Consider the following 25,352-nt stretch of genomic DNA (forward strand, 5'->3'; position numbering starts at 1 on the left):
ATTAGTTACCAAGAGGAAGCTTTGATTAAGATATTGAGGAATAGTATCATGACATACATAAATGGAACACAGTTGAAAAAGAATTAAAATGGCAAATGCTCTGCTCACTTTAAACAGAACTTCATTGATGTTTTTATCTTTAAAATGAGGCAAACTAATTAAAATGAAAGCATCACTGCATAAAAGCGGCATAGTATCGGGGTAAGGGCAGCACTGTGGAGCAGCGAGAGGAACTACTGCCTCCCAAGTTCAGTGACCTGGGTTCAATCCTGATCGCTGATGTTGTCTGTGGAGAATTTGCACATTCTTTGAAGTTCCAAGAAAACTTACTATAAAAGTACAAATCTGTCTTAATATACAAACCTGAGATTTATTTACTTGCAGGCATTCACAGTAAATACAAAAGACTCAATAGACTCAATAAAAGACTGCCCCCAACTAGACAGTTAAACAATCAATATGCAAATAGAAGAAAAAATAAATATCAATAATCATAATAATAAAATAAATAGGCAATAAGTATTGAGAACATAAGAGGAAGAGTCCTTGAGCACTGCTGCCATCAGGTAGAAGGTACATGAACCTTAGGACTCAAACCACAAGAACAGGGACTACCTGTCAAACATCAGTTTCTTGAATGAAACAGGATAATTTCACTCAACTTCACTTGCCCCAGAATTGAAGTGTTCCTACAACCAATGATCTCACTTTCAAGGACTATTCATCTCATGTTCTCATTTTTTATTGCTATTTATTTATATTTGCATTTGCACTGTTTGTTGTCTTCGGTACTCTGGTTGGAAGTCCTAGTTGGACAGTCTTTCATTGATCCTGTTATAGTTACTATTCTATAGATTTGTTGAGTATGACCACAAGAAAATGAATGTCAGGGGTGTCAATGGTGACATGCTGTATATATACTTGGATAATAAAATAGTTCCATTGTGAGCATGCTGGTGGGAGCATGCAAGGAAAGAAATGGCGAGAACTTTCTGAAAACCTTGTCCATTTTCACCCTGTGTTCAGAGCAGAAGCAGGATGATGAGGAGAATCGAGGAACTGCGTGGTACACCTGGTCCAAACCTGTCATGTTACATCCTGGAGGAGTAGCAAGAATGACAGGAACCCCCAAATGCCCAACGCCCTGTCCAGCTGGGTGGATGCTCCTGATGATCAGGAAGTAGAATCATGCAGGAGTGCTGGTGAGACCTGAACTGCAGGAATCTCTGGCTGTGTATGCAAACGGGTTGATAGTGATTAGCAGGAACACCTCAGCAAGAGATGTTAACCCCTGCCATGGGATGCCTGTGAGGTTAGTGTCCAGTTTTCTGGGGGAAACGGAAGAGAAACAGTCTCTTAGATTGAGGACATCAACATCAAAATTAGGCGACTTATTTGGCTCACCAAAACCCAAGAAATAGAAAAGGATATTAACTGAGAAAATGTTCAAAACCGAAGATGTCTTTTCTACTAATGAGTCTAATGCTGGTTGTTCCAAGAGTACTTGCCATATCCTTAGAGTAACCGAGGACCTCCCTTTCCAAGAGGGGTCTCGCCAGTTAGCACCAGCAAAGATTGAAGGTGTTCAGCAGAACCTGCTCAAACTGAAGGAAACTAAGTTCCGTCATGGGTCAGTGGGAAGCTGAACCGCCGGAAGGATGAACGATGACAGAGGGAGGGATCCTCTGGTGGATGGGAAAGGTCACAGGGAGTGTTTGAAGCTGGAGAAGCTGAAGATGAGATAAAGAGGTTTCAGCAAGTCAGGAAACCTCCAAGCTGAGCTGGCAGAAGTTGCACTTGAGAAACAGAATTATGTCCATTCCAATAGTATGATACGCTACTTCCACTTATAACTGGATTGGGTGCCCTGAAGTCATGAAATTCATTTGAATACTGTGTTATTAATAATTCTTTAATAAGTTACAAAGTCCTGAGGACATGACTATTTTTGGTGGGGGAGAGTGTAATGCCCTGGTTAAGATTTATACTGCTATGTGATAGGTAGTTCATTTCAGAGGTTTTCTGCAAATGCTGTAGTGTCCTGCTGGGAGAATGTTTTGGTTTTGGCTAGAGATAAGAGTCCTGCTGAACCGCTTAGGAATATTGCGTCAGCCAGCCAATATTGTGGAATCAGGAGATAGTTATAGAGAGAGTGGGGTGGAGAGCCTTTTGGTGACAGACAGTGTGATTCGGGGGTCTTTTTGGCAGGAGCTGCAGAGAGGACAGAAGGGAAGATAGTTGAGAACACTGTCAGCAAGGGCATGCCCATTGCACAAGGTGCTTTGTGCAGATGAGTGGCTTCAAGGAGGAAGGACCAATACTCCCGAGAGAGAGCCCATTTGTTCGGGATGTATTCCGAGTGAAGTTTTGAACATGGTGTGTGCTTTCATGCAGACCGTTGGTCCAGTATGGAAGTAAAAAGACATCTCCAGGATGAGGACTTCATGTGTACATTGAAATGGGTTAACTGCAATTGGCCCTTTTTTTCTTTTCTCTTTTCCTACTAACTGTTCCATAAAGCTGAAATTTGTAAATATGCTTTCCTTATAATGTTACGCGGTTTTTCGATCTGTTATTTCCTTCTGACCAAACATTGTGTACAGTACTTATAAAAAGTATTCACCCCCTCCCCCAGAAGTTTATTGTTTTACAACATTGAATCACATTGGATTTAATTTGGCTTACTTGACACTCATCAACGGAAAAAGACTCTTCTGTGTCAAAGTGAAAACAGATCTCTACAAAGTGATCTTAATTAATTACAAATCTAAAACACAAAATAATTGATTGCATAAGTATTCATTCCCTTCAAGTCAGTATTTAGTAGAGGCACCTTTGGCAGCAATTGCGGTCTTGAGTCTGTGTGGGTAGGTCTCTATCAGCTTTGCACATCTGGACACTGCAATTTTCCCCATCCTTCTTTACAAAACTGCTCAAACTCTGCCAGAGTGCATGGTGGCTATGAGTGAATGATCCTTTTCAAATCCATCTACAAATTCTCAATTGCATTGAGGTCTGGACTCTGACTTGGCCACTCCAGGACATTGACCACTGTTGTTTAAGCCATTCCTATGTAGCTTTGGCTTTATGCTTGAGGTCATTGTCTTGCTGGAAAACAAATCTTCTCCCAAGTCATAGTTCTCTTGCAGACTGCATCAGGTTTTCCTCCAGGATTTCCCTGTATTTTGCTGCATTCATTTTACCTTTTACCTTCACAAGCCTTCCAGAACCTGCTGCAGTGAAGCAACTCCACAGCATTATGCAGCCAATACCATACTTCACAGTAGGGATCATGTGTTTTCGATGATGTGTGATGTTTGGCTTACCCCAAACATAAAGTTTACTCAGATGGCCAAAAAGCTCCGTTTTGGTTTCATCAGACCATAGAACCTCCTTCCACAGACTTCAGACCTCCCACATGCCTCTGGCAAACTCTGGCAGAGAATTCATGAGAGTTTTTTTCAACAGTGATTTTCTCTTTGCCACACTTCTATGAAGTTGTGACTGGTGAAGCACCTGGGCAACAGTTGTTGTATGTGCAGTCTCTCCCATCTCAGCCACTGAAGCTTGTAACTCCTCCAGAGTTGTCATAGGTCTCATGGTGGCCTCCCTCACTAGTCCCCTTCTTGCATGGTCACTCAGTTTGAGGATGGCCTGCTCTAGGCAGACTAACAGCTGAGCTATATTCTGTCCATTTCTTGATGTTTGACTAAACTGTACTCCAAGGGATATTCAGTGGCTTGGAAGTTTTCTTGTATCCATCTCCTGACTTGTGTTTTTCAATAACCTTTTCGTGGAGTTGCTTGGAGTGTTCTTTTGTCTTCATGGTGTAGCTTTTGCCAGGATACTGACTCACCAGGATTTGGACCTTCCAGACACAGGTGTATTTTTACCACAATCAATTGAAACACCTTGACTGCACACAGGTCTTCAAAAACAGATCTTCATTTAACTAATTATGTGCCTTCTAAAACCAGTTGGCTGCACCAATGGTGATTTGGTGTGTCATATTAAAAAGTTGTGAATACTTATGCAGTCAATTATTTTGTGTTTTATATTTGTAATTAATTTAGATCACCTTGTAGAGATCTGTTTTTCACATTGACACTGAAGAGTCCTTTTCTGTTGATCAGTGTCAAAAAAGCCAAATTAAATCCACTGTGAATCAATGTTGTAAAATAATAAAACACAAACACTTCCAAGGGGAGGGGGTGAATACTTGTTATAGGCACTGTATGGGGAATATTTATACAGCATTTGTTCAAATTGAGGTTTCTTTCATCGGAACATCACAGTCTGTTTGGTTGAACCCCTTAATCATAGCAACCCTAGGCGTATATTGTTTATGAAATGTGGCCTTCTCTCCGCTGAGTCCTATGGCTGTTAGCAGAGCTGGCTAACGAGCCAAGTTTGCATATGAGCCTGGTGAGGGGGCTAAGGAAAGAACACAAGGGCATAAGAAAAAGGAAACAGGAGATGGCCACAGCCCGCCCCTCTCCCATGCTTGCTCCTTCATACAAAGAGGTCATGGGTAATCTAACTTCACTGTTATTTTCCTGCACCAACCTTCAACATCCAGAAATAGTGAGCTTGAATCAGGATCTTTATTCTAAGCACAGAACTTGCTTGCAAGTGTTTTTGTCCTTGTGCATACTTCTTCACACAAAAGCGGTTACCATTTAGCATGAACAAAGATCCAACCAATGGCAAGTCACCAGATCTTCTCCTTTTGTTGTTACAAAGGGAGGAATGTTGGCAAACATTGCTGGGGTAAACTCAGCATCCTTAACTGCATAGAATTGTAGTCTGTTATATCTAACCAAACAGGTAGATGGAGCCCTGGCTCAAGATTTGATCTAAACACCGCGCATCTCATGTACTTATTTGCAGCATTTATTAAAGGCAGCTCCCATTGCACTGAACGTTATGCAATATCCTTCTGTCATTATGGCACTTTTTGTACCAGGATAATTGTCAGAACTGGGCAAAGTTAATGAGAGTGAGGTGAATTAATTTCACATTTTAGCATTGACAGAAACTTGCATTAAGCACCTTCAATAACCAAACAAAGAAGACATTTTAATAACTGCTCAAGTAAGTTGTTTAGAGGTCTACTTCTTTCTTGAAAGTAGTGCTATTTTGTCTATCACTTGAGCAATAACAGGTGAACATTAAAATTCATCTACAAAAAAAATCACAGATAAACAACTGCTGTTAAGGGATTAACATCATTATTCTTTACTGATCTCTTGTCTGCAACTGGAATATGTACTTAGCAATTTCCTGCAATTAATGTTTTGTTTTCAACATTTCCACAGTGTATTTCATCTGATTTCACTGGAGTTTAAAAAAATCCATCTGATCAGATATGGTTAGAAGATATTTTATTTCCTGAACAGGAAATCTGCTAGATAAACAATCAATCATGCTTTGTGCAGACTTTAGATTATTGTTGTGTGGTGGATTTGAATAAACTAATACTCCTCATTCACATGTCACTTAGAGCCGCCCTAATAAAGAAACATTTTCAATGCCTCCACTGGATAACCACAGTCTCAAAGAGCTGGAGTAATTTCCCCTTTTAACTCCCAGTCTGGTATTTTCATCTGCAACAATTAATTGACATACTAAATCCAGGTAAGTTTTGGAAATATCATCCAGGGGCCATTATCCATTCTTTTTCCATGGACATTTGATGAGAACAGGAGTGACTCTGCTGTTGAAAAATCTATAAACTACAGGACTAAAATGAAACAGAATGTGCTGGAAGCAGTCAGCAGGATGGACAGCATCTGTGGAGAGACAAAAGGCATTCGACTTGAAACATTAACTGTTCCTCTCACAGCGGATGCTGCTTGATATGTGTTTTCCTCGCCTACTTTCATTAAACTGGCTCTCCTGTCATGGACATCTTGTCAAAACAGAATGACAACAGGGTCTGAAGGGTCTCGACTCGAAAATTTGACTGAACTCTTTCCCATAGATGGTGCCTGGCCTGCTGAGTTACTCCAGCATTTTGTGCGTGTGTGTCACTTGGCTTTCCAGCATCTGCAGATTTGCTCTTGTTTGTGACGATAGGGAGGCAAGGAGGGAAGTCAAAAATCATAGAGGCGCTGTTGACTTTAAACACGTCTCTTTAAGAAAATGTCGCTGAAGTCTCTGAATAGCAATGGATAGAGCTTTTGGCATCACAATCAGGAGGGCGCTGGAAGCTTAGATCAGTATCATGACTCAGGGAGGATGGTGCTTTGCTTGTCAGAAGACAGAAACTTGTGGCAAGTAAAGCGCGATGCTTCCTTGCACAGGCTGAAGGAGCAATCTGACCTCTTAAATCAACATGAAATGCAACTCATTAGTTTGCTCTCAGTATCTCATCAGGCCCAGGATCTCTCTGCTAGAAAGATGGCCTGATTGCCACTACCAACACAAAGCCACCAATAGTTTAAGCCTCCCTGGTAACAAACATATCAAACCCAGTCAGCGTACTTGAGGCAGGACCCTACTTCCTGCCTGCATTTTCCTGCCCCTGCTCAGAGAGGAACTCAATATGCAAGAAGAGCAAAAGAACATTCCAATTGCTCAATTTCTGGCAATGAGGATGTGGTGAACTACATATACCTGTCTGGACTGCTCCTGTGGCTCCTCCCACAGACCCCTGCTGACTGCTCCTGTGGCTCCTCCCACAGACCCCTGCTGACAGCTCCTGTGGCTCCTCCCACAGACCCCTGCTGACTGCTCCTGTGGCTCCTCCCACAGACCCCTGCTGACTGCTCCTGTGGCTCCTCCCACAGACCCCTGCTGACAGCTCCTGTGGCCCCTCCCACAGACCCCTGCTGACTGCTCCTGTGGCCCCTCCCACAGACCCCTGCTGACAGCTCCTGTGGCTCCTCCCACAGACCCCTGCTGACTGCTCCTGTGGCCCCTCCCACAGACCCCTGCTGACTGCTCCTGTGGCTCCTCCCACAGACCCCTGCTGACTGTTCCTGTGGCCCCTCCCACAGACCCCTGCTGACAGCTCCTGTGGCTCCTCCCACAGACCCTGCTGACAGCTCCTGTGGCTCCTCCCACAGACCCCTGCTGACTGCTGCTGTGGCTCCTCCCACAGACCCCTGCTGACTGCTCCTGTGGCTCCTCCCACAGACCCCCGCTGACTGCTCCTGTGGCTCCTCCCACAGACCCCTGTATAAAGGCGATTGAGGCCTGAGCCCGGCCTCATTCTCCAGGATGTAGTGTTGTTCATTCTTCCAGTCAATAAAAGCCGATATCTCGCTTCTTACGTCTCAGAGTAGTTATTGATGGTGCATCAATTTTATTGACTGGAAGTTAAAACATGGAAACCGTTTTACGTCCAGAAAAATAGGATGGTTGTGGACTATAGTCAGACCATCAATAGGTTCACGCAGCTTGACGCGTACCCCCTAGCCCGCATCGCGGATATGGTCAACCAGATAGCTCAGTACAAGGTGTACTCGACAATAGATCTGAAATCCGCTTATCACCAGCTCCCCATCCGCCCAGAGGACCGCCCCTACACCGCCTTTGAGGTGGGCGGCAGGCTCTATCACTTCCTGCGCGTCCCATTTGGTGTCACCAATGGTGTCTCAGTCTTCCAGAGGGAAATGGACCGGATGGTGGACCAGTACAACCTGAAGGCCACATTTCCCTATCTAGATAACATCACCATCTGTGGTCGCGACTGGTCGGATCACGACGCCAACCTCCAACGATTTTTCCAAGTGGCCGAAGCTTTGAACCTTACTTATAACAGGGACAAGTGTGTGTTCAGAACCACCCGACTCGCTATCCTTGGGTATCTCATGGAAAACGGGGTCATTGGCCCTGACCCCGACCATATGCGCCCCCTGTTAGAACTCCCTCTTCCCACCACTCTCAAAGCCCTCAGACGGTGCCTGGGTTTTTTTCCTATTACGCCCAATGGGTCCCCCATTACGCAGACAAGGCCCGCCCCCTGGTCAAGTCTACCACTTTTCCCCTCTCTGCTGAGGCCTGCGCGGCCTTCAGCTGCATTAAAGGGGACATTGCCAAAGCAACGATGCATGCGGTGGACGAGACCATTCCCTTCCAAGTAGAGAATGACGCCTCCGATTTCGCGCTTGCCGCTACCCTCAATCAGGAAGGCAGGCCAGTAGCATTCTTTTCTCGTACCCTTCAAGGCTCTGAACTTCGGCACTCCGTGGTGGAGAAAGAAGCCCAGGCCATAGTGGAAGCTATTAGGCACTGGAGGCACTATCTCGCTGGCAAAAGGTTCACCTTGCTGACCGACCAGCGCTCGGTTGTGTTCATGTTCAGCAACCAACAGCGGGGCAAAATCAAAAATGATAAAATTTTGTGGTGGAGAATAGAACTCTCCACCTACAATTATGATATCCTGTACCGGCCTGGCAGACTCAATGAGCCCCCTGATGCCCTATCCCGGGGAACGTGTGCTAGCGCACAGCTCGACCAGCTGTATGCCCTTCATGCACATCTTTGCCATCCGGGGGGTCACCCGATTTTACCATTTCGTTAAAGCCCGGAACCTGCCGTACTCCCTGGAGGACATCAGGATGATGACCAGGGACTGCCAAATCTGCGCTGAGTGCAAACCGCACTTCTACCGTCCTGACACGGCGCAACTTGTCAAGGCCACCCGCCCTTTTGAGCGACTGAGTGTTGACTTTAAGGGCCCCCTTCCTTCCACCGACCGCAATGTCTATTTTCTCAATATTATCGACGAGTACTCCCTGTTCCCCTTTGCCATCCCCTGCCCCGACACCACTACCACGTCCATCATAAAAGCCCTGCGCCAGCTCTTCACTCTGTTCGGATATCCCTGCTATATCCACAGTGATAGAGGGTCCTCCTTTATGAGTGACGAGCTGCGCCGGTACCTGCTGGCTAGGGGCATTGCTACTAGTCGAACCACAAGTTACAATCCCCGGGGGAATGGACAGGTGGAGAGGGAGAATGCCACAGTGTGGAAGGCCACACTTTTAGCCCTTAAGTCAAAAGGGTTGCCGGTCTCTCGATGGCAGGAGGTCCTCCCTGAGGCACTCCACTCTATCCGCTCCCTGTTATGTACGTCCACCAATGCCACCCCTCACGAACGCCTATTCTCTTTTCCCAGGAAGTCTGTCACTGGGACCACCCTACCAGTTTGGCTGACGTCCCCGGGGCCAGTGCTGCTACGAAAACATGTGAGGAGTAATAAATACTCCCCGCTGGTCGAGAGGGTTCACCTTTTGCATGCTAACCCCCAGTATGCCTACGTGATCTTGCCTGATGGGCGAGAGGACACGGTCTCTGTCCGCGACCTGGCGCCCGCAGGAGCAGCAGACCACTACCCCGTACACTCCACGGTAACTATGAACCCTGTACCCGAGGTGACACCGTGCACACCGTGCCCCACACAGACTCCTCACGACGCTCATGTACGAGGCATCTCGTACGCGTATATTCCGGGCGCCTCACACACACGTGAGGGATCCCTGACACCTCCAGTTAGGCCAGAACCAGCACAACCTCCGTCTCCTGTGCAATCACCACCTCCGGCACCTGTGCAATCGCAGCCGGAGCTACGTAGATCGCAGCGACAGATTCGACCACCTGATAGACTTAACCTGTAAATATACTTGTAAGAAACTTCGCCACCTGGGGACTCTTTTTAAAACAAAGGGGGGGGGGTGAATGTGGTGAACTACGTATACCTGTCTGGACTGCTCCTGTGGCTCCTCCCACAGACCCCTGTATAAAGGCAATTGAAGCCTGAGCCCGGCCTCATTCTCCAGGATGTAGTGTTGTTCATTCTTCCAGTCAATAAAAGCCGAGTCTCAAGATGGCGCTCATGGAGTAAACCGCATCTAGGCTTTGCTCCAAACCTTTTACGTTTTTTTTAACCTACAAACACCCCTTAAACTTATTTTAAAGGGGTCTAAACATATAGAATTTTTTTAAAAACTATCTGAATTACTCTCAACTCGCTGAAATGTCTAAAGCAAAAGAACCGAAACAGACGAGAGAACCGTTAACTTTAGAAGTTGTTGTGAAGTTTATAGACGCTAGATTTGATGAATTGGAGAAAAAATTACTTGGAAGATTCTCACAGTATGACAATCGTTTGAGATCACTCGAAGATAAGTTCCTGACCCTTTCACGGGAATCAAATGAACAACATGCAAGCATTTTGGTTCTTGAAGAAGCTGCTCGTAAGAAGGATCGTATAATCGAAAAAATGCAAGAAGAGCAAACTTCGACGATCCAACAGATGGATCGCTATAAAGCTAAAATTACTGATTTGGAAAATCGTTCTCGAAGACAAAATCTTCGGTTAATTGGAATCCCGGAAAAATTTGAAAGCGGTGATCTGACCGTTTTCTTCTCCAAATTTCTAGTGGATGTCCTGGGCGAAGAAGTCCTGGATAACCCCCCGTTAATCGATCGGGCACACAGAGTATCCAGATATCGGGCAGATTCAAGTCTGAAACCACGGCACATAATTCTCAGGATCCATTATCCTCACATCAAAGAACGACTGATTCGTGCGGCTCGTAAAAAAGGTATGATAACCTATCAAAATTTTAATTTTCGCATTCTGGAGGACTATAGCCCCGAAGTACTACGGGCTAGGCTGGCTTTCAGATCGGTTATGTCGAATTTTCACCAGAAAGGCTACAAGCAAGCGTTGCTGTTTCCAGCACACCTGAGAGTCACCCTTCAAGATGGATCTTTTCGGCTGTTTAAATCGCCAGCGGATGCTCAAGGTTTCCTGGAACAATGACATTTGATCGGGCTGATCAATGTAATCTAGCCTATAGATTTGGATCTGTTATAGATTGACGTTTGGGTTCTTTTTTGATACGGTTCATATGTATTTCTTATATACGATTAAAGCTCTCTTTTTTCTACCGGGTTTATTCCGATTTTATATTTTTATATATTACTAACCGATTAATGTTGAAGATGACCTATTAGGGTTATTTTTTTTTTATTTTTTTTAATCGATATACGCTCTTTTTTTACATTTTTAGCATTTGAATATTAAGATTTGGAAGAATAAAATGGCGTTTCTTCTTCCCGACAGACTCCAGTGTCTGTAGCGTCATAACTGTTTTGATCTGTTCGAAAGTGTTAAACCTTCATTTATTGTTTTAATTTTTTTAACCCTTTTGATAATATACATTTATAACACTAATTTTATATTTTAATTTTTCCTATATCAACCCTTTTTTTATAATGTGGGTTGTTTGTATTTTTTTTAACTTTGTTACGTCTGAGTTGCCGTCTTGAGACAAGGGGGTAATTTTAGTATTAGATCGCTCGCTTGCCTCTGTTTGGCTTTTTTCCTGGGGTTTTGAGGGTGGTGGGAGGGAGATTTTTCTTTTTTTTCTTTTTTCTGCTTGCTTTTTGCTTAGTTTTACTTCATGGGCTTATATGAAACTACTAAAATGGCTGCGGTGCTGTGACTTCCGGCTTCCCTTTGAACTTACTTCCCCCTTCCGAGTTCATGAGTTCACTTTTCTTTTAAACCTATATGTTAACTGTAATATGTATTGTCAATATGGATAAGACTATTAACTTTGTTTCTTGGAATACTAATGGTTTAAATCATCCGATTAAACGGAAAAAAGTATTCAAAGTATTCCATAGAATGAATGCGAATGTTATTTTTGTACAAGAGACTCATGTTAGGAAGGTGGATAGTCAGAGGTTGTTTAGGTTTTGGAAGGGCCAACAGTATCACTCAAATTCGCAAGCCAAAGTGAGAGGTGTTTCTATTTTTATAGACTCATCAACTGCTTTTATACATTATGAAACAATTTCAGACCCGCAAGGTAGATTTTTGCTTATTACTGGGTTGCTTTTTAATCAAAAAGTTGTTTTAGTTAATGTTTATGCTCCAAATACTGACTGTCCTGAATTTTTTAAATGTTTATTTACATCCTTTCCTAATCTGAATCAATACAGATTGATAATGGGCGGGGATTTTAATTGTTGTTTAAACCCTTTGATGGATAGATCCAAACCCATTCAAACTTTTCCGAACAAATCGGCTTCTCTTATTAATTCTTTTATGATTGATTCAGCTATCTGTGAAATCTGGCGTTTTCTACACCCTAATGATAAAGAGTTCTCATACTTTTCCCATGTGCATCATAATTACTCAAGGATTGACTACTTTTTCATTGATCAGCACTTCCTTACAGATGTCATGGATTGCAAATACGACTCTATTGTTATATCTGATCATGCACCTTTGAAGTTATCTATTAAGGTGACGGATTCACATATTAGTACTAAAAGTTGGAGGTTTAATTCTGTTTTACTGCAGGACTCTGACTTTATTAACTTTATTAAACAGCAAATTGATTTGTTTTTCTCAATAAATTCCACAGCAGACATCTCTAGTGGAATTCTCTGGGATACTTTTAAGGCATATATTCGTGGACAGATTATTTCATATTCTGCCGGAGTTAGGAAACGAACTAATTCTAAAATATCAACATTAGTTGATAAAATTAAGGCAATTGATAAGATTTATGCATTGACCCCTAGTAAAGAACTTTATAAAGAAAGGGTGGAACTTCAAATGGAGCATAGTTTATTATTAACCTCTTCGATTGAAAGTCAGTTAATTAAATCGAAAGCTCAATTTTATACATATGGAGATAAGTCTGGTAAATTACTAGCTAACCAATTGAAAATTGTTTCGGATAAGCGACAAATTACTAAGATTCGTAAACAAGATGGTACTCTGACGATTGATCACAAAGAGATAAATACAGCCTTTCAAGATTTTTATAATTCTTTATATCAATCAGAATGTACTAAAGACTCTTCTATAATGAGTGAATTTTTAAGGAAATTGAATATTCCAAAAGTAACTGCTGAGGATAGTGTATTTTTGGATACACCTATTACGGAGTCTGAAATAGAAAAGGCCATTTTCTTAATGAACTCGGGTAAAGCTTCGGGCCCAGATGGTTTTTCTGCAGAATTTTTTAAATCCTTTTCTTCTATACTTTCTCCTTGGCTTTGTAAAATTTTTAAAGATGCATTAAGTATAGGTAAACTACCACAATCTTTTTATGAAGCTTCTATTTCTTTAATTCTTAAAAAAGATAAAGATCCCACTGAATGTGCATCTTATCGGCCTATATCTTTGCTGAATATGGATTTTAAGATTTTTAGTAAAATCTTGGCTATTAGATTAGAAAATATATTGCCTCGGATTATTTCTGAGGATCAGACTGGATTTATTAAAAATCGTTATTCATCTTTTAATATTAGAAAATTAATTAATATTGCTTATACTTCTTCATCTAAAATCCCAGAATGTGTCATCTCCTTAGATGCCGAAAAAGCATTTGATAGAGTCGAATGGTCATATTTATTTAATACTTTGCAACATTTTAATTTTAGTTCAAAATTTATATCATGGATTAAATTAATATATCAGAAACCTTTAGCTTCGGTTTTCACTAATAATCAAAGATCCCCTTTTTTTCAGCTATTTCGGGGTACAAGGCAAGGTTGTCCTTTAAGCCCTTTATTATTTGACATTGCTTTGGAACCCTTGGCTATAGCTATTCGTGAATCACCCAATATTTTAGGTATTACCCGTGGGGAGACTATGTATAAGGTATCATTATATGCAGATGATTTGTTATTATATATATCTGATCCTGAAAGATCTATTCCTGCTATTTCTTCTTTGCTTGCTCAATTTAGTAACTTCTCTGGGTATAAATTGAATTTTAATAAGAGTGAACTTTTTCCATTAAATATGCATACTCCAATTTATAATCGGGTACCATATAGAATTGTTACAGACTATTTTACTTATTTAGGTATTAAAATTACTAAAAAACATAAAGATTTATTTAAAACTAATTTTTTGCCTTTAATAGATCAAATTAAGCAACTTGCTAATAGGTGGTCTCCACTATCTATGTCTTTGGTAGGTAGAATTAATGCCATTAAGATGATGATACTACCTAAATTTTTATACCTATTTCAAGCATTACCAATTTTTATTCCTAAATCTTTTTTTGATACAGTTGATTCTAAAATATCGTCGTATTTGTGGCAGAACAAAAATCCTAGGTTAGCTAAAAAATATTTACAGAAGCCTAAGAAGGAGGGCGGTTTGGCTCTACCAAACTTAAGATTTTACTATTGGGCAGTTAATATACGGTATTTGATATTTTGGACACAAGAATCGACTACAGTTGCTGGCCCACAATGGGTAAATTTGGAATGTAAATCTGTGCAAGATTTCTCATTGATTTCAATCTTAGGATCTTCACTTCCCTTTTCGTTATTTAAAATGAATAAACAGATAACTAATCCTATAGTCAAGTATACATTACGAATCTGGTTTCAATTTCGTAAATTTTTTGGTTTGAATAAGTTTATACTGTCAAGTCCTATAACAGCTAATTACTTTTTTCGACCATCTTCCATAGATCAAGCCTTTTATTTATGGAAAACAAAAGGTATAACATGTTTTCGTGATCTGTTTTTGGATGATAATATTATGTCCTTCGAACAATTATCTAATAAATATAATTTATCTAAAACCCATTTTTTTAGATATCTACAAGTTAGAAATTTTTTATATAATGAACTAAAGTCTTTTTCGAAAGAATGTCCATTGGACATTACAGAAAGAATTTTAGCTCTTAATCCTTGTCAAAAGGGTCTTGTTGCTATCATTTATAATATGATTATGAATCTACAACCAGATATATCTGAAAAAATTAAGAAGGAATGGCAGGAAGAACTGCATTGCCCTATTTCTACTGAGCAATGGGAAAAAATTTTATTATTGGTAAACTCATCCTCTATATGTGCTAAACATACTCTAATACAATTTAAGGTCGTACACAGAGCTCATATGTCTAAAGATAAACTTGCTCGATTTTACTCGTATGTTAATCCAACCTGTGATAGATGTCATTCTGATATAGCTTCGTTGACTCATATGTTTTGGTCCTGTCCTTGCTTACAAAACTATTGGAAAGATATTTTTAATATTATTTCAAGAGTCTTAAATATTAATCTCCAACCACATCCTTTTACTGCAATTTTTGGCCTACCAATGATAGATAATAAGTGTTTATCCGCTTCATTCCAACGAATGATTGCATTTATTACACTAATGGCTAGAAGATCCATTTTACTGAATTGGAAAGAAGCCAATCCTCCAACAGTATTTCAGTGGTTTTCCCAAACTATTTCCTGTTTAAGTTTAGAAAAAATTAGAAGTGTGGTTTTCGATTCTTCAGTTAAATTTGAGGAAACTTGGAGACCATTTATTCAGCATTTTCATATGAATTAAACGGTCTGATCCTGAACCTTATTGTCACTATCCTGAATTGTGTGGATGGAGGTTGGGAGTCATAGGCACTACTGTATATATATAACATTATGCGATTGCCCATGTTGGTTAGTTTTTTTCTATTTAGTTGTTGTTTTTTTTTTGGGGGGGGTTTCTCTTAATCATTTATATTATTATATGAGTTTGAGAGATTCTATGTATGGATCAATATATATTTGAATGTTTATCAATCTATTATGTACTCTCAAATGTCTTGTAACAATATTTTTCTTCTGTTTTTTTTAAAAAACTAATAAAAAGATTTGAAAAGAAAAAGAAAGAATAAAAGCCAATATCTCGCTTCTTACGTCTCAGAGTGAGTTATTGATGGTGCATCAGAGGAACCAGGTCAAATCAGGGCCTTCCCTGCTTAGGTCACATGTAAGGACATGTAACCAGTAAAATGAGGCACTGATCTCCAGAAATATTTCCTTTGAAAGGAACTATTCAGGAGCTACTGTATAGTGTATAGCTAGTGTATAGTGTATAGAAAAATATGTACTTGAAAAAGATGCAAGCTTGTATAAACACTCTGAATTAAACCATGAAAAAATTGTACTGAAAGAATATTTTTCTACTCAAGAAAATATATTAAAGTCTCCAGCATTAAACATTGCAGAGATCACTACATCAGTTCTGTGGACTCTCTTCTTGTCTTCTCTGTCATAGACCTAGTGGTATGATTGCTGAAACCCCCATATCTCCCAGTCACTGGTCGATACTGAATAAATTGTATTTTTAACCAGAGTCAGAATCAGAATCAGGCTTATTATCACTGGCATGTGACATAAAATTTGTTAACTTAGCAGCAGCAGTTCAATGCAGTACATAATCTAGCAGAGAGGAAAAAAAATGAAATAAAACAATAATAATAAACAAGTAAATCAAATACGTATATTGAATAGATTTTTAAAAAGTGTGCAAAAACAGAAATACCGTGTATCAAAAAAAAAGTGAGGTAGTGTCCAAAGCTTCAATGTCCATTTAGGAATTGGATGGCAGAGGGAAAGAAGCTGTTCCTGGATCGCTGAGTGTGTGTGTTCAGGCTTCTGTGCCTCCTACCGGATGTTAACAGTGAGAAAAGGGCAAGCTCTGGGTGCTGGAGGTCCTTAATAATGGACACTGCCTTTCTGATATATCGTTCCCTAAAGATGCCCTGGGTACTTTGTAGGCTAGTGCCCAAGATGGAGCTGACTAGATTTACAACCTTCTGCAGTTTCTTTTGGTCCTGTGCAGTAACCACTCCATACTAGACAGTGATTCAGTCTGTCAGAATGTTCTCCACAGTACAACTATAGAAGTTTTTGAGCGTATTTGTTGACACGCTGAATATCTTCAAACCTCTAATAAAGTACAGCTGCTGTCTTGCCTTCTTTTTAGTGTGACATATTGGGTTGGTGGTAAAAAGAAACAGAAAATCCTGTAAATGCTCAGTAAATCAGGCAGCAACTGTGGAGGGAGAATTAATTGTTTCAAATCGGATCCTGGATTTGAGTTGTTAACTGTTACTTTTCTGATAGATGTTTGCTGACTTGCAAAGTGGTTTTATTTCAGGTTTCTAGTGGTTATAATTTTTATTGATTCCCATTTACTGCTGAGCATGTTCATCATATTTGGTAGTGCTGACTTTGAATCAGGATTGCAGAATCAGAATAAGAAGTAGGTTTAACACCACTGACGTACTGCATGTTGTGAAATTTGTTGTTTTTCAGCAGTAATACAGTACAATACATTACAATACTATAAATCACAATAAAAATATATTTAAAAAGTAGTGCAAAAAGAGACCAAAAATAGTGAAGTAGTGTTCATCGGTTCATTGTTCATTCAGAAATTTGTTGATGGCATGGTAATGTGGTGTTTAGCGTAATGTATTAATGTAGCAGAGATGGGGGTTCAGTTCTCACATCTGTCTATAAGGAGTGTGCACATTTTCTCTGTGACTGTGTGGGTTTTATCCAGATGCTCCAGTCTCCTCCCCACAGTTCAAAAACATATCAGTTGTTAGGTTAATTGGTCATCGTAAATTGAGATTAGGCTAGGATTAAATCTAGCGATTGCTGGGTGGCTCAGCTCTGCATGCTGTACCTCAATAAATAAAATAAATAATAAATACAAAGCTTTCTCTAAAATGCTGAGTGTGTGTCGTCAGGCTCCTGTACCTCCTCGCTGTTGTAGTAAAAAGAAGAGAGCACGTCCTGGGTGATGGGGGGGGGGGGGGGGTGGGGGGGTCATTAACAATGGATACCACCTTTTTGAGGCATCACCTTTTTGAAGAAGTCCTCAGCGGTAGGGAGTCTAGTACCCACAATGGAGCTGGCTGAGGTTACAACTTTCTGCAGCTTTTTCTGATCCTGTACAGTTGCCCCTCCATACCAGACAGTGTTGCAAACAGTTAGAAAGTCTTTGGTGGCATACCAAAGCTTCTCAAAATCCTAATGAAGTATTGCCGTTGTGATGCCTCTTTAGTGATTGCGTCAATGTCTTGGGCCCAGGATCAATCTTCAGAGATGCTGAAACCCAGTAACTTGAAACTGCTCACTCTTTCCAATGCTGACCCCTCAATAACGACTGGCCTCAGAAACAACTCACTTTCTATACTTGCAGTAAACCTGAAACATCTCCACCACAACACACACACACAAAATGCTGGTGGAACACAGCAGGCCAGGCAGCACTTCCTTAGTCCTGACAAAGGGTCTCGGCCCGAAACGTCGACAGTGCTTCTCCTTATAGATGCTGCCTGGCCTGCTGTGTTCCACCAGCATTTTGTGTGTGTTGTTTGAATTTCCAGCATCTGCAGATTTCCTCGTGTTTGACATCTCCACCATGCTTACCAAGTTGGCAATCTGTATAGCTTGTAGTAAAGTTATGCTACATAACTTACACAGCTACATCAACCCTGGCACTTATGGATTCAAGAACATTCAAACAACAGCAAACCTGGAGTCCAATTTTGCATTTTAATATTTTTTAAATGTATATGCAAACTCATTTACATGTGCAAGGCTTTGCACAATCATTTCAGTTAAAATGTGCAGAGTGTTTGTCTTTAACTATGTTTGTGCCAAACTCAGTGTCAGTTACACACATGCACACTGTTTTCTTGAATGCAGAACAACTCATGTTCATTGAGTCACCTTATCACAAATATGATGCAAGCATCCAAAGAGTAGCAGGAGATTACTGTAAATCTATCAGTGAAGAATTAGTATCAGGCCTGTAAGTGACAGAGATATAACAATGATGTAATTTTATTATATCAGAGTATCTATTTGGGCACTCATACCACACTTTTGAACTCTTACATATAATGTAGTCTAACCAAGATAGGATATAAGAAGACAAAACTAAAGGTTTATACCCTGATGAGAACTCTCTAGGTGAAGAGATTTTCCAACTTCCCTTGATTCAGAAATGCTCTCATTTGACTGAAACCAATATTGGCACTCAAGAAAGAAACAGCAAACACAATATTTGGCCAGTTAGCCAGATCGTCACAAAGGATATTTTTTCAGCTGGAAATCATTATGCAGAATAGGTTAATGTTGCACTTAGAAAATCATTATATAGCAGACAGTTATAAAATGGTTTTAAGGAAGGAAAATCACATTTGTCAAATTGTATTAAGCTATTTTTCAATATGTAGCAGACATGTTAGTTGCTGGGGGGGGTCAACAGTAATAGTGTATTAGGATTTTCAAAGGGCATTTAATAACAAATATATTATTGCAATTAATTAAGTAAAAGCTAAAATTAATGGGAATTATAGTAATATTTTAGCATGGATATAAGATCGCTAAAGGTCAAAATGCAGTGAGGAAGAGTGTATGTGACACTTTCAAGCTATTTATGGAGGGGTGTCATAAGACTCAGCTTTCTTTTATGTAGTTTTCTTCCCAGACTCGACGGGTGGCCATGGGCACCACATGGGCACCAGCAATGCCTGCCTTTTCTTTGGCTATATTTAACAGTCCATATTGCAAGCCTTCCCCAGTAATGCTCCCCAACTCCTCCTTCACTACATTGATGGCTGCATTGGCACTGCTTCATGCACCCATGCTGACATCATCAATTTCATCAATTTTGGCTCCAACCTCCATCCAAATTCACTTGCTCCATTTCTGACACCTCCGTTCCCTTTCTGGATCTGTCTGTCACCAACTCAGGATACAAATGGTCGACCAACATCCGTTACAAAACAACGGTTTCCCTCAGATATCTTGACTATAACTCTTCCCACCACGTCTCCTGTAAAAATTTTATTCCCTTTTCTCAGTTCCTTCACCTTTACTGCATCAGTTCCCAGAATGAGGCTTTCCTTTCCAGGACATCGGGGATATCCTCCTTCTTCAAATAATGGGGTTTCCCTTCTTCCACCATTGATGCTACCCTCAGCCGCATCTCCTCCAATTCCCAAACATCCACCTTTACCCCATCTTCCTGTCCTTAACAGTGACAGTGTTTCTCTTGTCCTCCATGATTCGCTTGTCCATTCATCCTTCCCTGCTAATCTCCCTCAAGGCGCTTATCACTGCAAATGGCCAAAATGCTACACCTGCCCATTCACCACCTCCCTCACCTTCATTCAGGGCCCTAAACAGACATTCCAGGTGAGGCAGCACTTAAATTGTGAATCTGCTGGGGTCATATGTTGTGTCTGGTGTTCCCAAAGTGGCCTCCTCTACATTGGTTTGACCCATCCTAAACTGATGGACCGCTTCTTCAAATACCTCCGCTCCATCCGCCAAAAGCAGAACTTCCTGGTAACCAAACTATCTATTTCTGTTTCCCATTCCTATTTCAAAATGATGGTCCTTGGCCTACTCTTGTGTCATGATGAGGCCAACCTCAGGGTAGAGGAGCAACACCTTACGTTCCATCTGGGTCAATTTTTCCTGATGGTTAAAAAAAGTTCTTTCCCCTCACATTTCCCATTCTGGCCTCTCACCTCTTCTCACCTGCCTATTACCTCCCCCTGAGACCCTCCTCCTTCCTTTTCTCTCATGGTCCACTCTCCTCTCCTATCAGATTCTTTCCTCTCCAGTTCTTTACCTTCCCTACCCACCTGGCTTCATCTATCACCTTTCAACTAGCTTTCTTCCCCTTCCTCCCACCTTTTTATTCAGGCAACTTCCCCCTTCCTTTTCAGTTCTGAATAAGGGTCTCCACCCAAAATGCCAACTGTTTATTCATTTCCATAGATGCTGCCTGACCTGCTGAGTTCCTCCAGCATTTTGTGTGTGTGGCTTTGGTGTTTGTGATGTAATATTCAACCCGGTCTGTTAACTTTGTTTCCCTTTCCGCATAAGCTGCATGCCCTGATGAGCATTTCTGACAGTCTCTAGTTTTATTTCAACATCTATAAAATGTTGTTTATCCTACAAAGTTTTCCTGGCATCACGTTATATTTCTGCTATATGCAGATAGCTTGATAAGTTGCATTTATTTATCCTGGAGATGACTATTAGTGGGGGTCAGATAGAAGATTATTTACATTCTGAATCTTTCTTTTTAAAATCAGAAATTATTGTTATCAATGACAATAAATAACTTTTTCGAACACTTTTTCTACATCATTTTGTCCTTATTTAACAATATATTTTGTGTGCCTTAAATAAAGTGTATACAATTTGTATTGGAATCATACAAGTGATTCCATAAATGAAACGTACCACCTTCCAGCTAGCCTCCTTCCCTTCCCCAACCCTTTTGATTCTGGTATCTTCCCCCTTCCTTCTTAGTTCTGAAGAAGGGTCTTGGATCGAAACATCAACTGTCTATTCATTTTCATAGTCACTGCCTGACCCGTTGAGTTCCTCCAGCATTTTGTGTGCGTATCAAATGAAAACTGCACAAAAACTGCCAAAAAAAATCTAGGAATTCTTACCTGAAATCTCGACCTATTCTTTTACCCCATTCAGGAATTCCTGGATCAGGACACATATTATATCCTTGTGCCATCCCTGCTTGAGTTACTAAGAAGAAATGAGATAGAATTGAAAGCAGGTTTCACCAATATCAATTTTGTAACTCATCTATTTCATACTCCTCTGAATTATGACTTATTTATTAACAGGATATTTAAACATTGCTTGAAAGCTGTAAAAAAAGTAAGTGGGGAATATATTAAGTCTAATAGATAAATCAAAATACAATCATTTGCTATTCAATCATTATGTACTTTACAACATCTTAGTTATCTCTTTAGATTGTGCTGCTCTTCCAACTTGAAAATTGTGGTTAATAAATTGCATAATTACTCATATTTTTATATATCTCCTTCATGCAAGAAATATGAGCAGATATGCAATCCATAAATTACAAATCTGTTACATTCCCCCATGCTGAAGCATAACTGTTTTCCAAGAGCATGCAAGTTAGCAGGATATGCAAGTGATTTAATAAAGGAATTTAATTTTCTGTTGATTTAATATTCTATTTTCCCTGACTTTAACAGTATCATTAATCTATGTTATAAAAAAAGCTTGCACGCAATGTTAAAATTGACCAGAATTCACCATAGACCATAGATGTCAGCAAGTGGCCTGGTGTATGGAGTGATGCTCTATACATGTACTCCAAATTTCATGATGAAATGATTAATCAAATTATTTTTCTTAATTGAAATAAAGACAACAATATAATGGATAATTAGGATAAGAAATGACAGCACCAATAAATTTTACACATTGTTAACCAGCAGAGTGGGTCAAAACTGAGCTTATTATGTCACCCATTATGCATAATAACCAGAGTATAACCATTTAAACAATATTATAGACCATAAGATATAGGGACAGTATAGGGCCATTCAGCCCATCAAGTCTGCTTTGCCATTCATCATAGCTAATTTACTTTCCCTCTCATCCTATTCTTCTGCCTTCTCCCCAAATCCTTGGAAGCCCCTAGACATCTATTTTGTCTACTAAAGTGCATGACCTGACACTTCCTTACACTGTATTCCATCTGCCAATTGCTTGTCCATTTCCCTAATGTGCTCAAGCTCTTCTGCAGACTCTATGCTTCCTCAATACTACCTCCCTCATCATCTATGTTTGTATCATTTGCAAACATGGCCAGAGAACCTTCAATTCCACCAGCCAGAAAATTTGCGCATAACGTGAAAGGTAACCATCCTAAGAACAATCCTTGTGGAACATTGTTAGTCAACAGCAACCAACTAGAAACAGCCCCTTTATTTCTACTCTGACTGTCAGCCAATTATCTATCCATGTTGGTATCTTTCCAGTAATTCCATGGACTCTTGATTCGCAGCGTCATTTGTAGTATCTTGTCAAAGGCCTTCTGAAAATCTGAGTAAAAAGCAGCATCCATTGACTCTCCTTTGCCTATTCTGCCTGATATTTCCTCAATGAATTCCATCAGATGTGTCAGATGTGATTTCCCTTGAAGGAAACTATGCTGATGTCAGCCTATTTCATTGTGTGCCTCTAAGTACCCAAAAGCTCATCCTCAATAATGGACTCTATAATATTTTAGGATCGCTGAAGTCAGGCTAATTGACCTATGATTTTCTGTCTCTTGCCTCCCTTCCTTCATAAAGAGTGGAATAACTTTTGTGATTTTTCAGTCCTGTGGAACCATTCCAGAATCTAGTGACTGTTGATGGATTACGACTAATGCCTCCACAAACCCTTCAGTTACCTCTTTCAGAACCCTGGGTTGTAGTTCATCTGGTCCAGGTGACTTATCTACCTTCAAATCTTTTAGCTTCCTAGGCACATTCTCCTTAGTAACAGCAAGTACACTCACTTCGGTCCCCCGACAGTCTCAAATTTGGGTAAAGGAAGCCTCATTTCAATGCTTCCAAACAACACAATGCTTAGTTCTGAAGCACACTTTGAGGAGAATAGTGATACATTTTGGGAGAGTCTAATCAAAATGTTGGAATCTGCAGAAGCAGAACAGATGAATTTTCAGGGAGAAGAGCATGAAGCAATGTGTTGGTAGGAAGAATTCAGAAAGATAACTAATCGCAGAATTTTAGAGAAGTTTCTAAAACAGAAAAAAAAAATCAACTGTGAACTTGCCAAATAGTGGAACTAGTGGGAGGGGCTAATTGACTTCCCCCTTCCCCCCCACTTTTTATGCTCTTAAGTTTTTGTATCATGATGAACTGTTTCAACATTATATTTATTGTGTTTCCGAATTGGTTGTAGGTAGAATGCCACAATAAAGAATTATACAACACACACAAAATGCTGGAGGAACTCAGCAAACCAGGCAGCATCTGTGGAGGGAAATAAACAGTCAACATTTGGACTGAGACCATTCATCAGGACTGAGACGTTGACTGTTTCTTTCCCTCTATAGAGGTGGCCTGATGTTTTGATTTCCTCCACCATTTTCTGTGTGCTGCTCAAGATTTCCAGCATCTGTAGAATCTCTTGTGTTTCTTAATGTTCCTATATTGAGCGAGTTATACAATAACTCACATTGCAGAGAATACAGAGAATGAAAATCCTCAAAGGAAGGAATGTTGCTTATTTTAAAAAAAGGTTTTGACTACAGCAATTTAATCACAGGGTCTTGACTGTGGTTCCTTTTTCAAGGCAAGTCTATAGGTTCTGAAGAAGAGGGGGTGACAAAATAGACTTGAGATAAGTTGTTATTTTTGAAGTGAGCTCAAAGTAAACAAAATATATCCTGAATTCTCAGCACAGCAGCGAGTAAAGATATCTGTGACTTAAAGGCAAAATGTCAGAAGGTAATATACAAAGTTCCTGCAGTGATGGCCACTACTTTCATCTCATTTGATTAAAATAAACAAGTGATTTAATTTTAATTTCTGTACAAATTGCTGTAGGATTCTCTTCAGCAATAATGCCATCAGGTCACAAACATCACAGTACAATGTAGCTAATTATCTGTGGTATTCTGACATTCAGTAAGTAAACAGTCCTATTCAGTGAATCTCACGTGACTATCATTTTTTAAATGACTGCACACATAAGTGATAATACAGCACTGGAGTGCTCACTTCTTAAAATAGTGTTCTGGCATCTTCCACACCTACCTCAGAAGGCTAAGCTAAATATCTCATAAGAAAGATGATTAATGAAAAATGCTAGGCTTTCCTCAAAGGTGACTAAATGAGAGCATTAGGATCAACACCAGTTTTGGTCATGGCCCGACCCTGGAAACGTGACCTACAGCTAAATCCAAAGCTTCGGATACAATTGATGAAGTGATACACTTTTTTCAAACCCAAAATAGGGTGACCTTTCCAGTTAGGAGCAGAACTCTGCTGAAGATTCTTACGGACAGGATATCTGCACATTTGGAAAACTGTGGAATTATTAGGGATAGTCAGTAGGGTTTATTTTCAGGGGAGAACCTGGATCGCAAAGTTGGCTAAGGTTTTTGAGGAGGCTTGCAGGGATAAGTGCCAGGAGTGGCCACCTCTAATGGTGAGATTTCCCAGTGGTACACTGGTGTTCCTGGCGGCCGCCCTTTTCAATTTGACTTTGCATTCCCATTCTGACATGACCTCCTCTACTGCCACAATGAGACCACTCTCAGTTTGGAGGAACAACACTTCATATTCCGTCTGGAGAGCCTCCAAAACTTCCGTCATGAACATTGATTTCTCTAACTTCCAGTAATTTTTACCCCTCCCCCTTCTCTCCTTTGCCATTCTACATTTTTCTCACCTGCCCATCACCTCCTTCTGGTGTCCCTCCTACTTCCCTTTCTCTCACGGTCCCTTCCTCATGAATCAGATTCCTTCTTCTTAGCCCTTTGCCTCTTCCATCCATCAAGTCACAGTTTCTTAATTCAATACCCCTCTCCCACCCACCCAACTTCCCTTTCACCTGGTTTCACCCACCACCTGCTAGCTTGTGTTCCTTCCCTTCTTATTCTAGATTCATCCTCCCTCCTTTCCAGTCCTGATGAGTGATTTCAGCCCAACTCTTTATTTCTCTCTGGTTCCTAAGGTTGTCATAGC

At 40.4% G+C, this 25,352-nt stretch overlaps 1 protein-coding gene across 1 annotated transcript in view; it reads right to left on the reverse strand.

Moving 5' to 3' along the window:
- The window catches only part of csmd2 (CUB and Sushi multiple domains 2), an 896,539-nt gene that overhangs the window by 595,453 nt on the left and 275,734 nt on the right, over window positions 1–25,352 (reverse strand). The window contains exon 4 of the mRNA XM_073034487.1: window positions 21,270–21,357. Within this exon, the coding sequence (XP_072890588.1) occupies window positions 21,270–21,357 (88 nt within the window). The remainder of the gene's footprint in view (window positions 1–21,269; window positions 21,358–25,352) is intronic.

Source organism: Hemitrygon akajei, chromosome 32 (genome assembly GCF_048418815.1).
Source record: "Hemitrygon akajei chromosome 32, sHemAka1.3, whole genome shotgun sequence".
Taxonomy (NCBI): domain Eukaryota; kingdom Metazoa; phylum Chordata; class Chondrichthyes; order Myliobatiformes; family Dasyatidae; genus Hemitrygon; species Hemitrygon akajei.